The sequence below is a fragment of the Acomys minous genome (genome assembly GCF_964271855.1).
Source record: "Acomys minous genome assembly, chromosome: 8".
Taxonomy (NCBI): Eukaryota; Metazoa; Chordata; class Mammalia; order Rodentia; family Muridae; genus Acomys; species Acomys minous.
In genome coordinates, this window is record NC_140489.1 from 63595888 (window position 1) to 63616670 (window position 20783).

Consider the following 20783-nt stretch of genomic DNA (forward strand, 5'->3'; position numbering starts at 1 on the left):
TAGGAAGCCAGTAAGCAGGCACTCTGCCAGAGTCTCTGTTTCATTTCCATCCCTAGGTTTCTGTCTTAAGTTCCTTCTCTCAGTGATGGACTGTGACATGGAAACTTAAGAAAAAAAATACCTCCTTCCTCACCAAGTTGCTCTTGGTCATGGTACTACAGAACTAGAAAGCAAACGTAGTCACCCAAAGGGTGTTAAAATTCAGAACTGTTGGAGGAAGGTCCAACTGTGTTTTCAAATGCTGATTTCAGTCCCTTGAGATCTGGTTACCACCCAGGCATGAGTATTTTTATGAATGCTGTACTATCTCCTGTAACCATGTGATAATAAGGAATGTTCCCCAATTATCCTTGATTGTCTAAATAAAGATGCTGAAGCCTATGACTGGGTAGAAGAGAGAGAGGCGAAATTTTAGGTGCCCAGGTTTGGGTTAGAAGGAGGAGGAACACAGAAGAGCAAGAGAGGAGCAGAAAAAAGACGGTGCTGAGCACATGGCTGTAGGAACAGACTGATGTAGCAGAAGCCGCCCTGGGAGGCATCAGATTGGCCGCTTTTATGTGGGTTTTAAAGATAGTGGAATTAGAGTAGCTCAGAATCTGCCCAGCATATTGCTTACAGTTTAAGATTAAATCATAGTCTCCATGTCAGTCACTGGGGAACTTGCTGGTTAAAGAAAACTACTGCCTTAAGAATTTACTATATTGGTGAATATAGAAAAGAATAATTTATCATTGTACAGTGAACTGAAGTGGAAACAGCTTTTACAGACATAATTATCTCAAGGTCTCAGGATGAGATCATCCTAGACTTAGACTATCCTAAATCCTAGCATTAGTGTCTTTATAAGAGAAAAGAAAGTCAGATCTAAAACACAAGACTCTCAGAAAACAGGCTGTGTGACAATAAAACAAGAGCCTGGGGTTATCTTCACATCTACCAGGTACATCCAAAGACACTAGAGCAATCAGGAGGGAGGGCGGTGCAGGGGGGGGGGGCCTGTGCAGGGGGGGGCGGTGCAGGAGGGGGTTGGTGCAGGAGGGAGGGCTGTGCAGGAGGGATTCACTTCATAGCCTTTGGCCAGCTCCAACTCTCCTGACACAATAACGCTGTACTCTAAACTGTGAGGGACTCTATCTGTATTTCTGTAATTTGTTATGGCAACCCTGGGAAATAAGACCAAAGTCCCTAACCATTACAGTGGCACAGACAGAAAAAGACGGTAGTTAGAATATACAGGTGAACCTAATTGTATCTTGGAACCCCTGTACTGGTCACTGAGTCGGTGATCACAGGCTCACTGCTAACTCAGGGTCACTCACAGCACAGGAGAAAGCCAGGAGAACCTCAAGGATCTCCCCGTGAACTGACGCAAGGACCTCTAAGGTTTAAAAAACAAAACAAAACAAACAAACAAACAAACAAAACAGAAAGGAAAGAAGAAAAAGAAAAGAAGAAAAGTGGAAATGAGAGCACTCCTTCAGGTTCATGTACTAAGAGGATTTAGATGTATTAAGAAAATAGGTAGCTACAAAAACTTGTAAGGGAGACCACCCTTAATTCCAAATTTGCTATCATTAAGACGTTAAGGAATTTTCATATTAGTACCCCCTCCTTTGGTTTATCCTGACCATTCAGTCAATGGCTCTCTAGAGCCCTAGAACCTCTATTTTACAACTCACCCCCTTACACTAACCACTGTTTTTTCGACATGACATTTTGAAACGTAACTGCCTCCACTAAAGTAAATGCTCCTGTGTCTGCTTCCCCTGTAAGCCTTCAGGATGACTTTGCATTACTTTCCCACCCACCTTATTGCTCTCACCTGGCACACACTGAGAAGAAGACTACAGTGTCAGGGGAGAGAAACACATTACTTAGCTCTGTTAGAGATTGCAGGGCATCACAAACTCAAGTCACTTGTGACTGACGATCTCCAGCTTTCTGTTACCCAGTCTCTCCTCCATGTCAAGACTTTGGAGGTGAGTCATAGGCTTTCTCTGTACTAATCTAACTCTTGTCGTTAATCTAAGTGACTTCAGCATTTTTGTGACAACCTTTGAGTTGTATTTAAACACTCTTTGCCCTGACTTGAGCAAAACAATAAATTATCCCATTTCCTAAGCGTTTACTATGGAAATCAGTTTCTAGTGTCACATTAATTGAAAAGTACTTCTTGTACTTCCAACTTTTCTATCTTCAACTCTCATTATTTCTACTTAGACCAAATACAGACTATAGTTCTTTCCTTGGAGATATTGGCACAGAAATGGAAACCACTGCTTTAAACAAAACAAACTCAAATAGATACTGTATAGTTTTCTTGCATGCAAATCCTACACGTCTGTGTGTGTGTGCGGGGGGGGGGGGGGGGGGGGCAAGGAGGGGAGGAAGAAAGGGAACTGGCCTGGGTAGTTTAAGGTCAATTTGACACAAGCTAGAGAGAAAAAACTGCCTCCCTAAAATCCAACTGTAAACAAACCTAAGGGCATTTTCCTAATTAGTGATAGTTACCAGAGGCCCCAGTAGGTGGGCCCAGCCCTGGACTGGTGATGCTAGGTTCAAAAGGAAGTAGGCTTGGGCAAGCCACAAGGAGCACGATAGTAGGAAGCATTCCTCCAAGGCCCTTGTATTCTTAGCTCCTGTCCCCATGTTCCTGCCATATTTTTAGTTACTGTCCTGACTTCCTTACAGTGATGTGAAAAGTGTAAGCCAAATAAAGCCTTGCCTCTCCAAGTTGCTTTTGGTCACGATGTTTCATTACTTAGAATAGTAACCCTAAGACAAGAACCCTAAGGAGGGGAGCAAACCCTTAATAAGAGACACTTAATAATTAAGTGTCCAATCTAAATATGAAGTCCGCCTTACCCTGTCCAGAGCTCAGAGACTATCATAGACCATGGGGATATAAGGACCAGAGGGAGGAGTGAGGTGGAATGGTGCCTACGAACATGGCTTTGCTGTTGTCCTCACTCTCACAGCAGCTGTGATCATCAGCACAAAAGCACAAGATTGCCCATCAACATCCTAATCACAGGAAGACAGGAGGGTCCATAGGTCTCTCAACACCTTGAGTTGTTTACTCAGATAATAGCAGCTAGGGAGGTGGGGTAAAGAGGCCCCATACCTTTATGAGGATCTACAGGAAGTTAATGGTTGCTAGGGGAGAGGGGCATTTTCTTCTGTGGAAATGCCACTGTAAGGAGCCCATGCTCCTGTAAGTAAACCTTCACCCAGGATTCTTTATGCAATCTTAATAAAACTCAGTAGGTCATCAGGAGAAAATGAGTAACAGCATGAAGATAACAGAGGAGTAGGTGAAAAGGGACTCACAGGAGTAAGAGGCAAATACTACTGATAAAAGTTTTATTCAGTGTAGGTTAAACTCTTTTGTAAAAATATAAAAATGTTTTATTAAAAGTTATAATACTTGATAAAAAAATTCATTAGAATAAGACACTATAGCCATGAATTTCTAATACAGGAACTGATAGAAAACTTTTCAAGGCAACACTAGCAGCATCTGTGGTACTCAGGGTAATGAATAAAACAATTACCAGTTTGGAAGCTCTATTGACTTCCTTCCTGATGTCTTCTATTAGAAAGCCATAAACTCCTTCTTCTTCTTTGCCTCTCTGCCAAATCCCACTTGACATTAACTATGAATACATTTTCAATTAGGAAACACAAGAAGAAAACAGGTTGGAATTAATAAATGTATATACTACTATTTTTCATGGTCAAATAATAGGCAACTCATACCACAAGACTTTGAAGACAGGTCATATAAACAGTGTACACAGACTGAGTTTTCAGTAACATTTCAGTAACAGAGAGGAGAGAGGGGGTAGGTAAGGGCTGCAAGATGGAACAGTAATAAATAGTAAAATGCGCACTGGGATAAACAGAACCCTATCAGTTACATTCCAGTGTTCTTACTCCCCTGATAGTGCAGGATTTCCACACTGTCCATAACAAAACAGAATTTTAATAGGGCTAAGTATGGAGTCAGTTCCTGTGGTTTAAGTAAGGATGGCTTTCATAGCCTCACATATTTGAATGCTTAGCCACCAGGGACTTAACAATGTGAAAGGATTATAAGGATCAGGAGGCACAGCCTTGTTGAAGGAAGCATGTGACTAGGGATGGGCCAGTGTTTCTCTTTGCTTTCCGATCAGGATGTAGCTCTGCAGCCCCACACCTGCTTGTCACCATACTCGCTGCCATGATGACAATGGACTAAATCTCAAAACTGTAGACACATCTCCCATTAAATGCTCTCTTATGAGGTGCATGTCTTTAGTCCCGGCACTCAGGAGGCTGAGGGAGGCAATCTCTGGGTTTGAGGCCAGCCTGGTCTACAGAGTAAGTTCCAGGACAGCCAGGGCTACACACAGGGCTACACAGAGAAAGCCTGTCTTGGGGGTGGGGGGTGGAGGGTGGGGCAGGGGAGGGGGTAGAGGAGTTGCCTTAATCATGGCATTTCTTCACAGCAATAAAACAGTGACTAAGAGTGACTTGAAGTGTTATATTAATAAAAGACAGACTTTAAGAAAAATTGTAATATCACTAGATAGACTAAGTAACAAACACTTAAGTAAAAGCAGTTTGCAGTTAGTAAAGTTTATTTTAGTCTCAATAATATTCTGAAATACAGCTAGTACATATTTATCTAAGAATTAGGTATAAGAAAAAAACTATTGACTAATAGAAAATTTTCTAATTCTTTATTAAAAAAATAAAAGGTTAAATGAAAGTATATATTTTTTGTTATAAAACAAACAGACTCCAATGTCAGGTCCTCTTAAGGCACAGTATGAAATGATTAGATCTTAGACTAATCTACAGTATGCTGAACTCAGAGTATAATAGTTGGTGTTAACTGTCAACCACAGAACGTGGTAATAATGGTGGGATCTGTTGACTGCTAGACCTGTCCACTCTGAGTGGTGCCACCGTTCCACTGGGATCCTGGACGGATAACTGGAGAGCAGCTGGGCAGCACACACATTTTCTTTGTTCTCAGACTCTCATCAGCCAACACAGTATGATCTGTCCCTCAAGCCCTACCACGGCGATTTCCCCACCACAATGGACCGCAGCCTGAACTGGGAGCCAGGATGAAGCCTGCCTCCTTCAGGTTGTTCTTCTCAGGGCACTTCATCACACTGCAGGGGGAGGACCCGAGACAACCGCTCTCTGGAGTATCGCCAATGAATCATTTAGCTGGCTCCCCAGCAAAGTTCTGAACCACGTTCAGCAGTGTGGATGAGGATGGGTTTAAAAATATGTTGATGAATTTACTGATTATCCTTAGAGCAGCAGAGCTTAATTTCCCTTCTCCTTTAATACAGTATAAAATTAACTCAGTCGTAACAGACAATAAAGCAGAAATGATACTGGTATGTGAAAACTAGCGAGGTGATGGTTCATCGAGGGCCACTCTGCCCGCCGGCCTGTCTGTCATAATTTACTCTGAATGAGGCCAGATGGTATGCTGTGTGCAGTCCTACTAAGAAGTCCAGAAAAGGTGCTGAGCCTCTTGTCAACGGCTAGGAGGAAGTGTGGCTAAAAGCATGTGAGCAAGCCACTGAAGGGAGAGCCTCCAACCTTCTAGCAAAGCCGTTAGATGGAGCTGGGTGACATCTAAATTGAAATCCCACTAACAACTCAGCCAAAACTACTCAGAAAACAAACGTTGCTTCACTCTGCTAAAATTGCATTAATGATTTCTAAAGCAGCCAGAAAAACTAACTTGGTTTCAACAACAGTGGTAACTAATGCGGCCTTAGCAACGAAAGATCTAATGTGCCAAGAGTTTGTTTCATCTCGGACTCTGAGGACGAGAACCATGATGAAGAGCCATGAGGGAAGTGGTCTCTGCTTTTCCCCTGAGCAAGTCATACATGTCGTCTCCTTTCCCACTAACATCAATCACCTTCAGCCAGAACTTTTCCTTCCAGTGCTCTGTGAAATAAAATACTTTTCTTCTACTCCCTGAACCTTCAAACAAGTCTTTCTGTAACATGTCACTAACAACAAAGGAAACAAAAGAGTGGTTAAAAAAAATACTCTGCTTATAGATCTAACCGTTTTCTCCTTCTTTCATAGTTAATTAGATGGCAGGTGTGGTGGCGTACACCTTTAATCCCAGCACTCTGGAGGCAGGGGCAGGTGGATCACTGTGAGTTCGAGGCCAGCCTGGTCTACAAAGTGAGTCTAGGACAGCCAAGGCTACACATAAAAACCTATCTCAAAAAACAAACAAAAAATAGTTAAGTAAAAACAAACATGTAAGGATAAGTCTTTACCTCAGAAGCTTAAAATCTGATATTAAAAACTCTTATTTTTATACAAAGATGATCAAAAGGTCCAGAAGCTAATTCTTAGACATAGTGGCATCTAACTTCTCTTTACAATACACTTCTAGAACTAAAGTATACTTACCAAACAGTAGTAATGGACACTGAAATTCCATTTCTCATAAGTCTTCTTTTCTCCATATTTATTGGGACAGTCATCACTTTTTCGACAGAAAATACAACAAGCTAATAGCAAAAAAGTAAATATATCTTAAAATTACGAACTAATTTATAGAATTAGTGCTTCTACGATGTATGTGTGTGTGTAAAAGCGTGAGTGCACGGTGGCCATGAGGTCAGAAAGCAACCTCAGGCATGCCAGTACTCCCTTTCCACCTTGCTTAAGGCAGGGCACCTTCTGTTAAGTGAGTGTCTCGGTCTCTGCCTCACATCTCAGCAGGATTACAGCCATGGGCTGCCGTGCCCAACGGGAGACCTGAACTCGGACATTCAGGATAGCCTGACAAGTCTTTTACCCGCAGCTGCAAATCCCCAGATGCTGAACGTTGTCTAGATTAGCAACAGCCTTGTGTGGTTCGTGTCTATGGTTACAGCCTGCTAGTCTAAAAGGAAATAACATAGACCTCATTCCCAAATAAATGTGATGATGTTTTCGTCTATGCGGTAGCTAGCTCCCTGGGGCTTGTTTTACCAGTATCAGCATTCTCTTAGGGGTAAAACAAAAACAGTAACCACAAAAGTCTAGGGCAAGCAGCTGACAGACCAAAAAAACCAAAAAACAAAAAAAAACAAAACAAAACAAAACAAAAAAACACCAACCCAAAAACCAAGAAAAACCAGAGAAGGGGAGTCAGGGTCTTAAAAAGCTCACACACGTAAAGAAGAGCACGGGGCCATGTGTGCACCCATGGGCATTACCAGTGCTCAGTAAGAGTCTAAGGAAAACAAACATTGACTGTTGACAGGCCTTGAGGCACATTCACCCCCAATACCTTAAAAAGACCTTAAACCAATAAAGAGTCCTGAAGGCATAAGAAACTCCATTTCAATATCAAGTATTCATCTTTACAGCGAACTACTTTTTAATTTTTACAGACTATTTAAAATTCAGTAAAATTGTTCTAATTCGCTGTATTTCCTGTTAAAATTACCTTTTACCACAACAAAAACTGGCTTCTATTAAGCACACTGATATTAAGTAAAACCTAGAGGCATTTATCTGGAGGGAAATTAAGTAAGAATATATTTCAACAAATGTACAATAGTATTACATAAATCATATAAGCCAGGAGGTACAATAAGAAAAGATAATAGGTATGTGGGGATAGAGGGCTTGGTAGGGCCCAATTTCCTTGTTCAAAGTAAGGTAGGGGGTAGTCAACAGATACACTAAAAGTAATGGTGAAGAGAATATTAAGGTGACTGGGGAAGACGGCTCAGTTGGTATGTTCATCATGCAAGCAAGAGGACCAGAGTTTGAATCTCTAGCAGCTATAAAAAGCTAGAGTCAGTTGTGCCATATCTGTAATTCCTGTGCCAAGGAAGCAGAAACTTGGATCCCTAGCCAGTTGAGCCAAGTGGAGGAGCTCAAGATTCAATGAGATAATCTACGACATGACCTATCTAAAAAAAAAAAAAAAAGACAAAAAGAGAATGAGCTGGGCATGACGGCACCACCCCCTTTGCTCTCTGCACAAGTGAGGCAGAGTTAGGTGGAGTTCTGTGAGTTCAAGGCTGGCCTGGTGTACATGGTGAGGTACAGGCTAGTCAGGGATAAGCATAGTGAGACTCTGTCTCAAAACAAAACAAATAAGCAAAAACCCCACCAAGCCTAAACAGAGGAGTAGTGTACGCAGACACAAGTACACAGTAGTCTACTAATTTAGACTCCTCATCATCCATGGTACCAAGTCAACAGATACTGTTTATAAGAAAACAACTAACTTTTTCATTTCAAATTTTCTTGTGTCTGTTTCTTATATTGTCCTCATTTACCAAAGGCAGAATTATTAAATATTAAATAATTCATTCAGATTCAAATCCCATCTGGTAAATCATAAAAACATACAAAATATAATTAATAAAATGTCTTTTGGCAACAAATGTACTGGTAGTTTGTGGAAATTAACATAATCATAATTTAATGGAACTTACTAATAACTAATAACGCATCAGAATACTCCTTACTGGATACCATTCTAAAGGGATTAATTATATTGTAATAAAAATATTTTTCATAGTTACTTACCAAGATTTTTTGAATTATCAGGTTTATTTTCATTCATCTTACTAGGAAAAATAAGAACATATTAATATCTTAATTTCAAAAACCTCAAACTAACCATTTTTATTTGAAATTCAGTTAGTATGATTATAATCAAATCATATAAAATCTTTCTGTACTGTAGTGCAGTAGTTCCCATCTCACTTTTTGTGGGATGTCCTGCAGGGCACCAAGAAGTCCTACACCACAAAGAACTGCCTAGACGCCTGTATTTCTAAGTAAATATTAAAAGGAAAGGAAAGCAAAGATCAATAAAAATAAAATCCCCTTACAATTACATTAACCCACAAAGTAACACCATGTCAAACACCTTTTTGCTCTGTTAGGAGAGTACAGACTGCAACTTGGTATTTCATATCTGAAAACTTGTTCACTGGGCAGGGAGGGAAAATCACGTGGGTGGGCAGCAGCAAGGTGACTCAAGTCAGCACCTGTCAGCACTACTGTTCTGGTTTCTACTGTGGCTGGTGGTGCACTTGCCAACTCTGTGCTACTCAGCAGTGCTCAAGCCACTTAGATAATAACATAAAAGCCTCTGTGACTTTCTCCTTGCTCTTTTTGTCATGTCTACAAGAAGCTGCTGCCAGGTGACAAGGACATCCAAGATGCTTCACGAAGAGGTCCGCTCAGTATGGAACGGGTTTATGACAGAAGCACACGCTACCATATCTGTCTTAGACTTCTGGCAAAAAAGTCTGCGAGCAACTTTAGGGAAGCCCCGGTCCCTGAGCCACGGCAGATACTATGACGGTTTTTGTTTTGCTTTAAACCAAGTTTCAGAGGTGATGTAGAGATGGCTATAGGTGGTTATAACAAAGTAAGCCAAATTTCCACCCACTCCACCTAATGACTACCCAACCAAAAAAATCATGGTAATTAAACTCCAAAACTGACTGTCTATGTAGTAAATACTATTGAAATAACTGACAGGATTTCTTTGTGTAGCCTTAGCTGTCCTAGACTTGCTTTGTAGACCAGGCTAGCCTTAAACTCAGAGTGATCCACCTGCCTCTGCCTCCCTGAGTGCTGGGATTACAGGCGTGTGCCACCATGCCCAGCTGTGTACTGATTTTTATATATAAACGATTCCCAGGAAACAGGGTCTCTTTGTGTCTACATATTGGATCATTATGTCCTCTGTTGATGATTTTAGTGTCATCATAACGCACAGAAAGATCTCTGTAGCTTAGATTCCAAAACCATGTAGTATTCCATCCAACTCTAAAATTCAAGAAGAAACCATGAGAATGATGTAATTCTAGACTTGTGTCAAATACCCAAGCTCTGATTCAAAAGTATGTATTGTTTCTCAGCAGAAGGGTTATCTACACTGTGTAGAATAGTATAAGCTACACAAATAACCCCGCCCACTGGTCTTTAGAAGGCTAGCCCAACATTATTGGACAGGTTTTTACAGAAAAGAATAGGTAGGTCTTAAGTTTCTAAGTAACATGAAGAGCAAACTTTTCTGCTTCTTAGTTCTCACATACCCATACTTGTGCATCACTCATTTTCACAAACGGCACCAAACGTTCAAAAATACATTTTAAAAGCTGGGCACGGTGGCGCATGTCTGTATTCCCAGCACTCGAGTTCGAGGCCAGCCTGGTCTACAAGTGAGTCCAGGACAGCCAGGGGCTATTACAGAGAAATATTGTCTCGAAAAGAAACCAAAAGAAAAAAATACATTTAAAATTTTATTTTGGTTAACTTAGTTTATCTTAATATAGGGATAATAAAAAATGTTATCAGGCTTAAGTAAGAAAATGTGTGGATAGCACTTAATATGTCATGAATATGAACAAATACTGGTATTTTTCTTTTTTGAGATTTCTTCAGGGGTTATTTTAGTATTTATCTCTCACACGACACTTACAGACTATCTCTTGAAAACAGAGTTAAGAATCATAGTGTCTGTAATCAGGCTGCAGAAAACTTTTCTTTTTTTAAGAAAGCCGAGATTTGAATCATGTATTGAATAAAAAGGGAAAACATTGGAAAATCTTACAAAACAGTTGAAAACCAAAGAATGAGACTGGAAGAACTATTTGCAAATAATACTAATAATAATAAGGTGGGAAAAAACTGACTCTCCCAACTGACAATCCCCCTCTGACCATAAAGCAGACACACACACATACACATTATGTAATTTTTAGTTTAAATCTAGTTTCTGATCCTCACTTTTATTAGTCACATTGTAAAGTTTAATGAAAACGCATGGACTGTGGTTGTATTATGCTTAGTAACTGTATTTCAGACATCTGTTCTCATTTATCATGTATCATACACATGTACTAGTCCACTGAATTCCCACAATAATCCCACAAGGAAGTCTTTGTCCCCATTATACATTTAAAAGACTTGACTCAGGAAGGTTAAACAGCTTTCCCAGGCAAGGTCACACACTGCTATGAGGTAACAGTGATGCGAATTCTAAACAAGAAGTCTGTTCTAGTTGTCTTTAATCAATACATTACCAGGCCTTTCTAGAAAGACCCTGCATTTAAACCTCTGATTTTTCCGTTAAAACGCAATTATTCAAGTCCACTCTCTAGAAGTTAGTATCTGTGAAGTTTGGGTACAGCATTCACGAACTCTTACAGGAGTGTGACATGCACTGATGGAGGCAAAAGAAAAACGAAGAGACTGGAAGAAAAAGCACACTAGGATACAAAAAAAAAAAATCTAAAACTGGTGACTATGATGCCACAAATACTTGCTGGTGTATGAAGCTAGCAGATTTGTCTGCACTCTTTAGGAAAGGAAAGCCACTATCTTTGTGGCAGGCGTATGAAAACGCCTTCGTTTTAATGATCTTGTGCTATTTAAACGTTTTCTTCCTGGTGAATACTGAAAGCAATATTCATTAGCAGGGATGGAGGAGGATGAAGAAATGATTTTACTTTGAATGTTACTAAGTGCCATTTTTAAATGATACTTATACCTTTTGATGACACATTACTCAGTTGCTAAAACCTTAAAAGAATCTCTATGTATTTTTTTTCTACAACGCACAAAATCAATCTGACAGTTTTCACTAAGGCAAAATATAGAACTTTTTTTCTTTTCAAAGTTTACATTTGCCATACACATCTAAGCTATTCTTAAAGGTATAGATTTTTGTCGGGGTTTGTGTGAGTCCAGTTCACCATAAAAGATGAACAGCAACAACAACAACAACAAAACCAAACAAAAACGCTCGAAGAAAACTCAATTCTTAATGCATTGAGTTCCTCTAAAATAACTCGATAATAACACAGTTGGCCAATGAATGGAGAGGTGAAAAGGCAGGCGGGGCTGAGGAACAGGACCCTAACCCCATTGTTAGCAAGCTAACGTCTGTGAGCCACCCGTGCTACTGTAGCCAGTTTAAATGAGCAAAGGGGCTCAGGTTTTTGCGGTACACGAGAAATGTCAAAGCGTGAAAGAAAAATACCCCGGTTTCAAACACAAAGGATACTCGGATTTCAGCTTAAATCCCCTCGAGGCATTTCAAGGCAGTCAGCTCTCAGCGGTGCGGGAACCGGTCTGAGGAGCAACTGAGAGCCACGTCGAGCACCCTTCTGTGCAACCCGCCCCACCTTCTGTCTTTACTTAATAAGAGGGCAGCTCTCCACCTTAAGGCAGCTCGGAGCCGGAGCAGCTGCAGTGCGCTCCATCCAGCGCAGGGAGAAGCCCGTCCCACGTACTCCTACCCGGCCGCCCATGACCCTCCCGTCCCTCCCGGCCGTGTCCTCACCAAGGCGCAGAGCTGGAGTGCTAAGGGTCGCCGCTGAGTTACCGCTCAGGTCTAGCGCGGCGGTGTTGTACGCCCACCCGGCTCAGCCCCATCCAACGGCTCGCAGAATTCAAATTCTGCCCACTTCCGTTTGCGACCCGGAAGACACGATTGCCCCGCCCCGCCCTGGGTAAGTGGGAGGTGTGTAGCTGCGTCTGCGCCGTAGCATCTGGTGTGAATTTAAGGAGCGTGCGCAGGGGCGGATGCAATGACCTGGCAGGGAAAACAACCTCCAGTCCTGCGTGTCCGGGGAAACCAACCAAGTACACAAGTCACCCCACCACAGGCCACACACTGCAAATGAATGCGTAATCTCGCCGCCCTCTTCCCTGCAGGATTCTTTTGCATCACAGTTGCCTATTGTCCTAAGAGGTCCCTTGCTTGGCCACGGGGTGTCGGTTCCCTTTAGCGAAGACCAGGATGAGAATTTTAATACCAAATGTCTGGAGTTTCTGAAGGGGTACATGTGAGCGGTTTAAGAAATTTACACACGGATTTTGGTTCTTTAGGCAGAAGGCTGAAACTGTAAGCCTTTGAGCTGGAGTTAACAGTGGATCAGCAAACACCAGATCGCACTGATTTAAAACTTGCCTTATCCTAAAAGCGCCTCGTCAGCGCCTTTCAAAACAAAACTTGAAAGATTTGCCGGATTTCTAGAATCTAGATACCTGAATTCTAAATACCTTGCACGAAGGTAGAAAGTTATTTTTTAACCGATGTAACATCTTTAACAGTGGGAAATAGGAAATAATATGTTCCAATGAAGAAATACTGAATTATGTTTTAGGATTTGATGTACTGAAAGCATTAAAAAATCAAGTGTTGAAATACGGAGAAGCCAACTTTAGAAGAATACTCTTCTTTTGAAGTACGTATGTGCATACTATGCGCGGCAATACAAAGTTCCAGGATGGAACTGCAAACTGCAACCTCTCTGGCAGTGAGGTTGGCCAATCGGGAGGGCCAAAGGGGGAAGTTTTTGTTTTGTTTTGTTTTTGTCTTTTGTTTTGGTAACGTTATGAGCAGCCGAATTTTCAAATTAAAAGTATTTGACACTGCCAATTTTGTTTTTTAAAGGAAAATTATTAGAAGTTGAACTACATTCTGAGTACAGAAACAGGCGAGGCAAATGAATGTGTGAATGTATCATCTTTGGCTAGGTTGTTTACAGTCACTCCTCAGTGATTAAGGAGCTGGAGACACGACTAAGCAGCAAAGAGAACTGGCTGCTGTTTCAGAGGTCGTGGGTTCAATCCCAGCACCCACATGATAGCTCACAGCCTGGAACTTGATCCAGGAGATCTGATTTCTTCTCGTCTCTTCAGGCACTAAAGATGCATGGTATACGTACACGCAGGCAAAACACCCAAACACACCAGGTGTGGTGGCGCACGCCATTAATCCCCACACTCAGGAGGCAGAGGCAGGCACATCGAGGCCAGCCTGGTCTACAAAGGGAGTCCAGGACAGCCAAGGCTAACACAGAGAGATCCCATCTCGAAAATAACCAAGCACATAAATAAAATGAAAACAGTTATGGCTGCGTATTTCACTATTTAATGTTTCACATTAATATTATGTATTCATTAAATATATAGTTCTTGAAGGCAGAAACTTAATTTTGTCATTCTTCTATTTCTTTTTTTTAAAGATTTATTTATTTATTACGTATACAGTGTTCTGCATGTACACCTGCACACCAGAAGAGGACACCAGATCTCATTATAGATGGTTGTGAGCCACCATGTGGTTGCTGGGACTTGAACTCAGGACCTTTGGATGAGCAGACAGTGTTTTTAACCTCTGAGCTATCCCTCCAACCCCCATCATTCTTCTATTTCACTACTTAATGTTTCCCATTAGTATTATGTACATACTAAATATATAGGTCTTGAAGGCAAAAGCTTAGCTGATATATTTTTTTTATATTTTTTTCTATGTATTTTACAATTAATTTTTTCCACTTTCCAATAGCTTATCTCTCACAAGAATTAAAATTTTCAACCTGTCCTTCAAGCAAAGCTAAATATTCTTAGGTAAGCAGTGTAGTTCAGTTGATACCCTCTAGAAGTCTTGATGAGTTCATTTTCTCTGCCAGTTAGAGAATTAAAAGGCTGGAAAAAATCTTGAGTGTAAACAGGCAGCATTAGAAAAATGTCAACACCACAGCCAGCAGCAGACAAAATCAGCTATCAAAGAAACAGCCCTTTGACAAAGGGATGGGGTGGGGTGGGGGTGGATGAACAGGGTTGGGGGAGGAGGGGGGTTGGGGGGTTTGGGCAGGGGCAGGGGTTGCGGTATGAACAGAGGGACAAGGGACTCCAACTCCAGAAGCAAAAAATTCAGTCTCTTCTCTAGGGCTGGTTAGTGTTTGTTTGTGTTTGTTTTTTCTTTCTTTTTCTTTTTCTTTTTTTTCTTTGTTTTTGTTTTTGTTGTTAAGTTTCTCAAGAGTTTTCGACCACCTAATGTAGAGTTGGTCAGTTTGAATGAAGCTAGGCTAGTTGGTTGGTCCCCAGCTGTTGTGTAACTTGTCCTAATCCTGTCTTGAACTAGTTGAGCCATTTCATCAGCAGGGGGCTTGCTGGTGGCCGGCAAGGCCTTTGTTTTCAACTGCTAGGTTCTTGTCTCAAATCAGCAGGGCATGGAAGAAGCCTGCTGTTTTGGAAATTCATCACCTTTATCACTTCCCCAAGGCCCCCCCCAACCCCCTTCCTACCTGTTTGCCAATCAGGGGGAATCTGTCTAACTCCTAGTTTCTTACAGTGATAGATCACTTGTTTAGTGCTTAGGGTCTGGGACCAACAAACAACAAAAACAAAGAAAACACACACACGCACACAAACCAACCAACCAACCAGACCAAAAACAAAAACAAAACAAAAATTGAGTATTTTCAGATTGCTTTGAAGATACTCCTTGTATTAGCTAGGGTTCTCTAGACTAACAACTTATAGAATGTGTATATATATGTGTGTGTATATATATGATTTATTAGAATGACTTGCAGACTGAAAGCCCAGCTAATTCAACAGTGGCTGCCTGTGAACGAAAGTCCAAGAATGCAGTAGTTGTTCAATTCATAAGGCTTGATGTCTCCGCTGGTCTTCAGTATACACTGGTATCCTGAAGAAGTAGGCTTTAATGCCACTGAAGGAATGGGCTTGCTTCTTACATGGAAGAGCAAAAGCTTCCTCCTTCTATGTCCTTAGGCTTCCAGCAGAAGGTGTGGTCCAGATTAGGTGTTGGTTAAAGATCTGAATTACCAAAACAAACAAACAAAAACAATGTAGATTAAGGCCAGGTGTGGTGTGGCGCACGCCTTTAACCACAGCACTAGGGAGGCAGAGGCAGGCGGATCGCTGTGAGTTCGAGGCCAGCCTGGACTACAAAGCGAGTCTAGGACAGCCAAGGCTACACAGAGAAACCCTGTCTCGAAAAGCAAAACAAAACAAAACAAAACAAAAATCTGAATTAAACCTAGAGGTTTAAAAGCACATGCCTTTAATCCCAGCACTCGGGAGGCAAAGCCAGGTGGATCTCTCTGAGTTTGTGGCCAGCCTGGTCTACAGAGTGATTCCAGGACAGCCAGGGCTACACACACAGTTGTCTCAAAGAACTTAAAAAAAAAAAAATCCGAATTAAATGTGTCTTCCAGATGTAGTCAAGTTGATAACCAGTAATCATAACAGAGTCACCCCTTGCCAAGTAATTTCCAAATGAAAACAAAAACCAGGACATAACACTGAACCATAGTATAACTATGTCATGTACAATCTCAAATATGTTATACAAGTGCAAACACATTATAGATGTAGGCTAGGTGGCAATGTCCCTTGAGGGACATTCCTTTAGTTAAATATGATAACCATTGACATTCTTTTAATTGATGTTGCATCACATGATAAAGAAATTGAGGAAAGAAAATACAAATACTGTACAAACACATCCTTAGCAAAATACAACAGAAACACACTAATTGTAATCCTCTTCTCTGCAACTGGTCACATGGTCTTAGCTGATATTTATGACTGCCTCCTGTACTATTCATGCTGGGTTTCCTCCACCTTTTCCTGGAGGAATGACCCATACTGTCATTCCTGAAGGCTCTGTGGCCTTTGTCATCCTGCCTGGATTAGGCGACTGCACTTTCCCATAGATTTTAATCACAGGACATGGTATTCCCAAGAGATGCTCTAAAAGATCTGCCCTTCAGACATAGTCTTTTTTTTTACCTCCATTGTGGAGGAGAAGCAACCCAATTTCCCCATGGTAATCCAGATCAATTGCCCCTCCTAACACTGTTTCTCCTGTGTGTTAGCCTGTAGGCTTAAGGGCATCAGAAGCCCAAAGTAGTCAGGGGGAGAGTCTGAGTTTCCGGTTCAGTGGGATGTTTCTTAATTTTTGGCTCTGGAACCAAAACTTGTAGGCCAGCAGAATTTATGGTAATGGGAACAGGAATCCAAGGTTTCCCTCGTGGATCATGAGGGTTGAGAGTGAATGGAGATCCCCTTTTCCACCCCTTGGTTCCTGGACTGAGGGAAAGAGGCTGACTGATAGAGCGAGCCATTCTATCTGCTTGATTACTGAACTCTTCCTCAGATGAAGTTACATTTTGAGGAGAATTTACACGGGAAAACAAATATTGTTATGTCCTTCACGCATTTGAGGAGATCTGTCCACATACTTCCTCCCCAGATGTCTTTCCCACTCGCTTTCCAATAATGGTTTTTCTAAGTCCTTGACATCAGTCAATCTATTGGCTACAGCCCATGCAATGAACAATCACAATTTGGCCATTTCTCCTTCCAAGCAAGATGTGTGACCGTGTGTACTGCCTGAAGTTCTGTGTAGAGGAATTTTAATTCAGAACATGGCTGCTCTGGCAAGAGATCACTTCCAAAGACCTTCTTGGTCTGTGAGATCCGACTGGAATACAAACATGCCTTTAATCCAGGAGACAGAGGCAAGCAGATCTGAGTTCAAGGCCAGCCTGGTACAAAGCAAGTTTCAGGTAAAGAAAAGTTTAGGCATGGTGGTACACGCCTTTAATCCCAAACAACAAAGGTAAAGATGGTTTGTAGAAGGAAGCACCCATGTTTGAAAATGATGTTTAATGGAGTGGCAGAAAACGTGATGAATCAGAGAAAGATTTGGCAGAATAGGATACGCCCGACTCTCCAGAGAAGAACAAGGAAAGAGAAGGATGAAAGGAGCAATGCAGAGAGAGAGAGGAGGCAGTTTTACCAGGATGGTGATAGAGCCACAGGTTGCTGGGAGAGAACTCAAGTGAAGACCGAGTGAGCAGGAGAATGAGAAGGAGCCAGGAGATTAGAACAGATTGCTGGAGTTAGTCTGAGGCCAAGCAGAGCAATTCAGAGGAAAAGCCAGATTGAATAAGTCAACTGAGAGAGGAGTTTGAGCCAGAACAGCTGAGATGAATCAGACAGCACAGAGCACAGAAAGAACAAGAAAGGGTGAGCTTATTAAGCAATGAGTGTTAGAGGCTGAAAACATTCTAGGCCTAAGTTAGATTGTACAGAGGATAGAAGCTTCCACGACTAGGCTTAGGTTAGCAGACAGAGGCAATAATCCTCTGAGACAACAACTGGCAAATAAAAATTCCTTTTACAGTTCTGCCCACTGTGAAGATTTCCCTTTGCCAGTGTCTTTCAGGGTTGTCCCAGAAAGGGCTTGTAATGGTCAGGTGTCCACCTTTGGGTGGTGCCTGCATGACATATAGAACTATCTGTAAACCAGGTTCTAGTTTTCTCTTTCTCAGTCAATCAATCATAGGGCACGACTCATGAGGCTATACGTTCATGTTTGGCAGCAGACTGCTTTATGATAGGGGTAGAAACCATGTGTATATGGGCAACTTCTTCCTTGTGCCTTCAGGTTCTGTGTGGGCCCAGTCGCATGTATGCTACTTCTATTTGATACTGGATTGCTGCTGTGCACATCCTACTTTATGACTTGGGTCAGGTAACACCCAGCTCATGCTGGGCAGCTCAGGTCACGTGGTAACTTGGTAGCCCATTGTCACATGTTCAGTTTCCACTAAGGCCCAAGAGTGGGCCAAGAGCTGTCTCTCAAAGGGCAAATAGTTGTCTGCAGATCACGGTAGAGTCTTGCTATACAATCTCAAAGGTATCGTTTGTGACTTACCTATGTGGCCTGCTACTGTTCCAAGTAGCATCTCTATCAGCCACTGACATTACCCCACATGACATGGGGTCTGTTGGATCATAGAGTCCAAGTGCTAGGGGAGCCTGCACAGCATCCTGGACATGTTGGTTCTTTTTCTATTCCTGGCCTAACAAAGCTGGCAGCTGAGTCACTTGGTATGGGCCAGAGTAAGACACCCAAGTGAAGGATGAACTGTTTCAGAATCCAGATAGGCCTACTAAATGTGCTGCTTTCTTGGTAGTGGGAGGGGCTAGGTATAATAACTTAACTTTCACTTTTGAAGGAATATCTTTGCCATGTCCTCCCTCCCCACACTGGACTCCTAACAATTTCCCCAAGGTAAAAAAGGCTCTTGAATCAGCTGAAGAGATGGCTTAGTGGTTAAGAGCACTGTCTGTTCTTCCGAGGGTCCTGAGTTCAATTCCCAGCAACCACATGGTGGCTCACAACCATCTATAATGTGATCTGATGCTCTCTTCTGGACTGCAGGTGTATGTGCAGGCAGAGCACTGTATACATAATAAATATTTAAATTTATTTTTAAAAGGCCTTTGATGTTTGATTGGATGTATTTCCCATCATCTAATGTGCATAGGAATTAACAAGTCCAAGGTGGTTGCTAGCTCCTGCTCACTAGGCCCAATCAGCATAATGTTGTCAATATAGTGGACCAATGTGGTATTTTGTGGGAGAGACAGACTATCAAGATCTCTTCTAAGTTATAACATAGTGCTGGAAAGTTAACATATCCTTGAGGCAAAACTGTAAAGGTTTACTTGCTGGCCTTGCCAACTGAAAGCAAATTGCTCTTGGTGTTCCTTATGGATAGGCACCAAGAAAGAGGGATTTGCTCGACAATTAGCTGGATACCGTGTACCAGGAGATGTGTTAGTCTGCTGTAATCCCAGTACTGGGGGAAGCAGAGGCAGGCAGATACACCATAAAAAAAATCACTTTACCTGTGCTGACCATTATGGGTTAGGCCATTATGAAGATTGCTTTGTCTCTGTTATGATAACTGTGATCATGGCCTTTGTTGACTTGGTGTTGCCATCTGGCCTCTTCTACCTTGGTGCCTAATCAAACCCATTGCATTTAATTCATCCAGTTGAGCAGAAGCATCTCTAACCTAAGGTCTGGTACAAGGAAAAGTGGACAAAAAAGCTCTGCAGACACGATGGTCTCTCTAATCATTTTGCATTAGTGAAGGGCATGTCTTCTGGGCCTTCCCGTTGTGGAGGATTAGGTTTTACTGACTCTAGGATTAGTGTACTGACTCTAGCATTGAAATTTCCCTGAGCCTTAAAATTGCTTCATCAACACTGACCCAAGGGACATCAAGAGTCTTCAAGGTCTTTTCAGCAGGCCGTCTTTGACAAGCACTCAGCCAACCATTCAAACAAACTGCTGTAAGTAGAAATTAATAAGTTACCCTGTTGGAGCTTGGAAGACAGTAGCACTAAAAGCTGTAGAGGCCCAACTCAAGAGGTTTCAGAGAACATTATTAGCCATTGAACTAGAGACTGCTCCTAGTGTTTATAAAAAAAGAAAGAAAGAAAGAAAGAAGGAGTGGCTGCTTTCTGCCTGTGTCCTACCTAAGTAGTTACAGGAAGCTAAATTTACAAGTTACCGACTAATTTCCTTGACAAAGGAGATTTCAAGACATCTCACTGCCAACTCTGTTAGGGGGTTATTAGTAATCACTTATATGTGGGTGTGCAATGAAAGAGAAAAACCAGGTACATTTTGGAGAGAAAAAGGACACTGGCAAGCTTGATGTTACAATCAAAGCCTGTGCTTGAGAAGAGGCTGTCCTTGTTAAGGAGATGAACACCATTAAGGAGAAGCCAGCTCTTCACTGGAATAAAGAAACAGATGGTACTACCCAATTAAGCTTCCAACCTGCAAAAGAGAGCATAATGCATTTTCCGTTCTTGGAAGGCCACTTTTTGCATTATGATATGGCTACAAGACTATAGCAATCAGAGTGGAAAGCAGTGGTTTGGATGATAAATGTCCCTCATAATCTTGGACATCTGAACAATTGATCCTGAATTGATGGTACCCCTTAGGTAAGTTTAGGATGTGTAGACTTGCTGGAAGAGGTATATTACAGGAGACAGGCTTTAAGGTTTAAGCGTTTTACGCCATTCTCACTTTCTCTGTGTGCTTCCTGCTGTGGTTTGGAATGTGAGGTCAGCTTCCACCTTCC

The 20783-nt window shown here is 41.8% G+C and overlaps 1 protein-coding gene across 2 annotated transcripts in view; it reads right to left on the minus strand.

Annotated features, from left to right (window-relative positions):
• Positions 1-12515, minus strand: part of G2E3 (G2/M-phase specific E3 ubiquitin protein ligase) — a 34218-nt gene extending 21703 nt beyond the window's left edge. For both annotated transcript variants that reach the window (XM_084791813.1, XM_084791812.1), the window contains exons 1-4: positions 12347-12515; positions 8569-8609; positions 6445-6545; positions 3555-3656 (exon numbers count right to left, since the gene is read on the minus strand). In XM_084791813.1, the coding sequence (XP_084647939.1) occupies positions 3555-3656; positions 6445-6545; positions 8569-8605 (240 nt within the window). In that variant the 5' untranslated portion in view covers positions 8606-8609; positions 12347-12515. The remainder of the gene's footprint in view (positions 1-3554; positions 3657-6444; positions 6546-8568; positions 8610-12346) is intronic.
• Positions 12516-20783: the final 8268 nt, after the last annotated feature.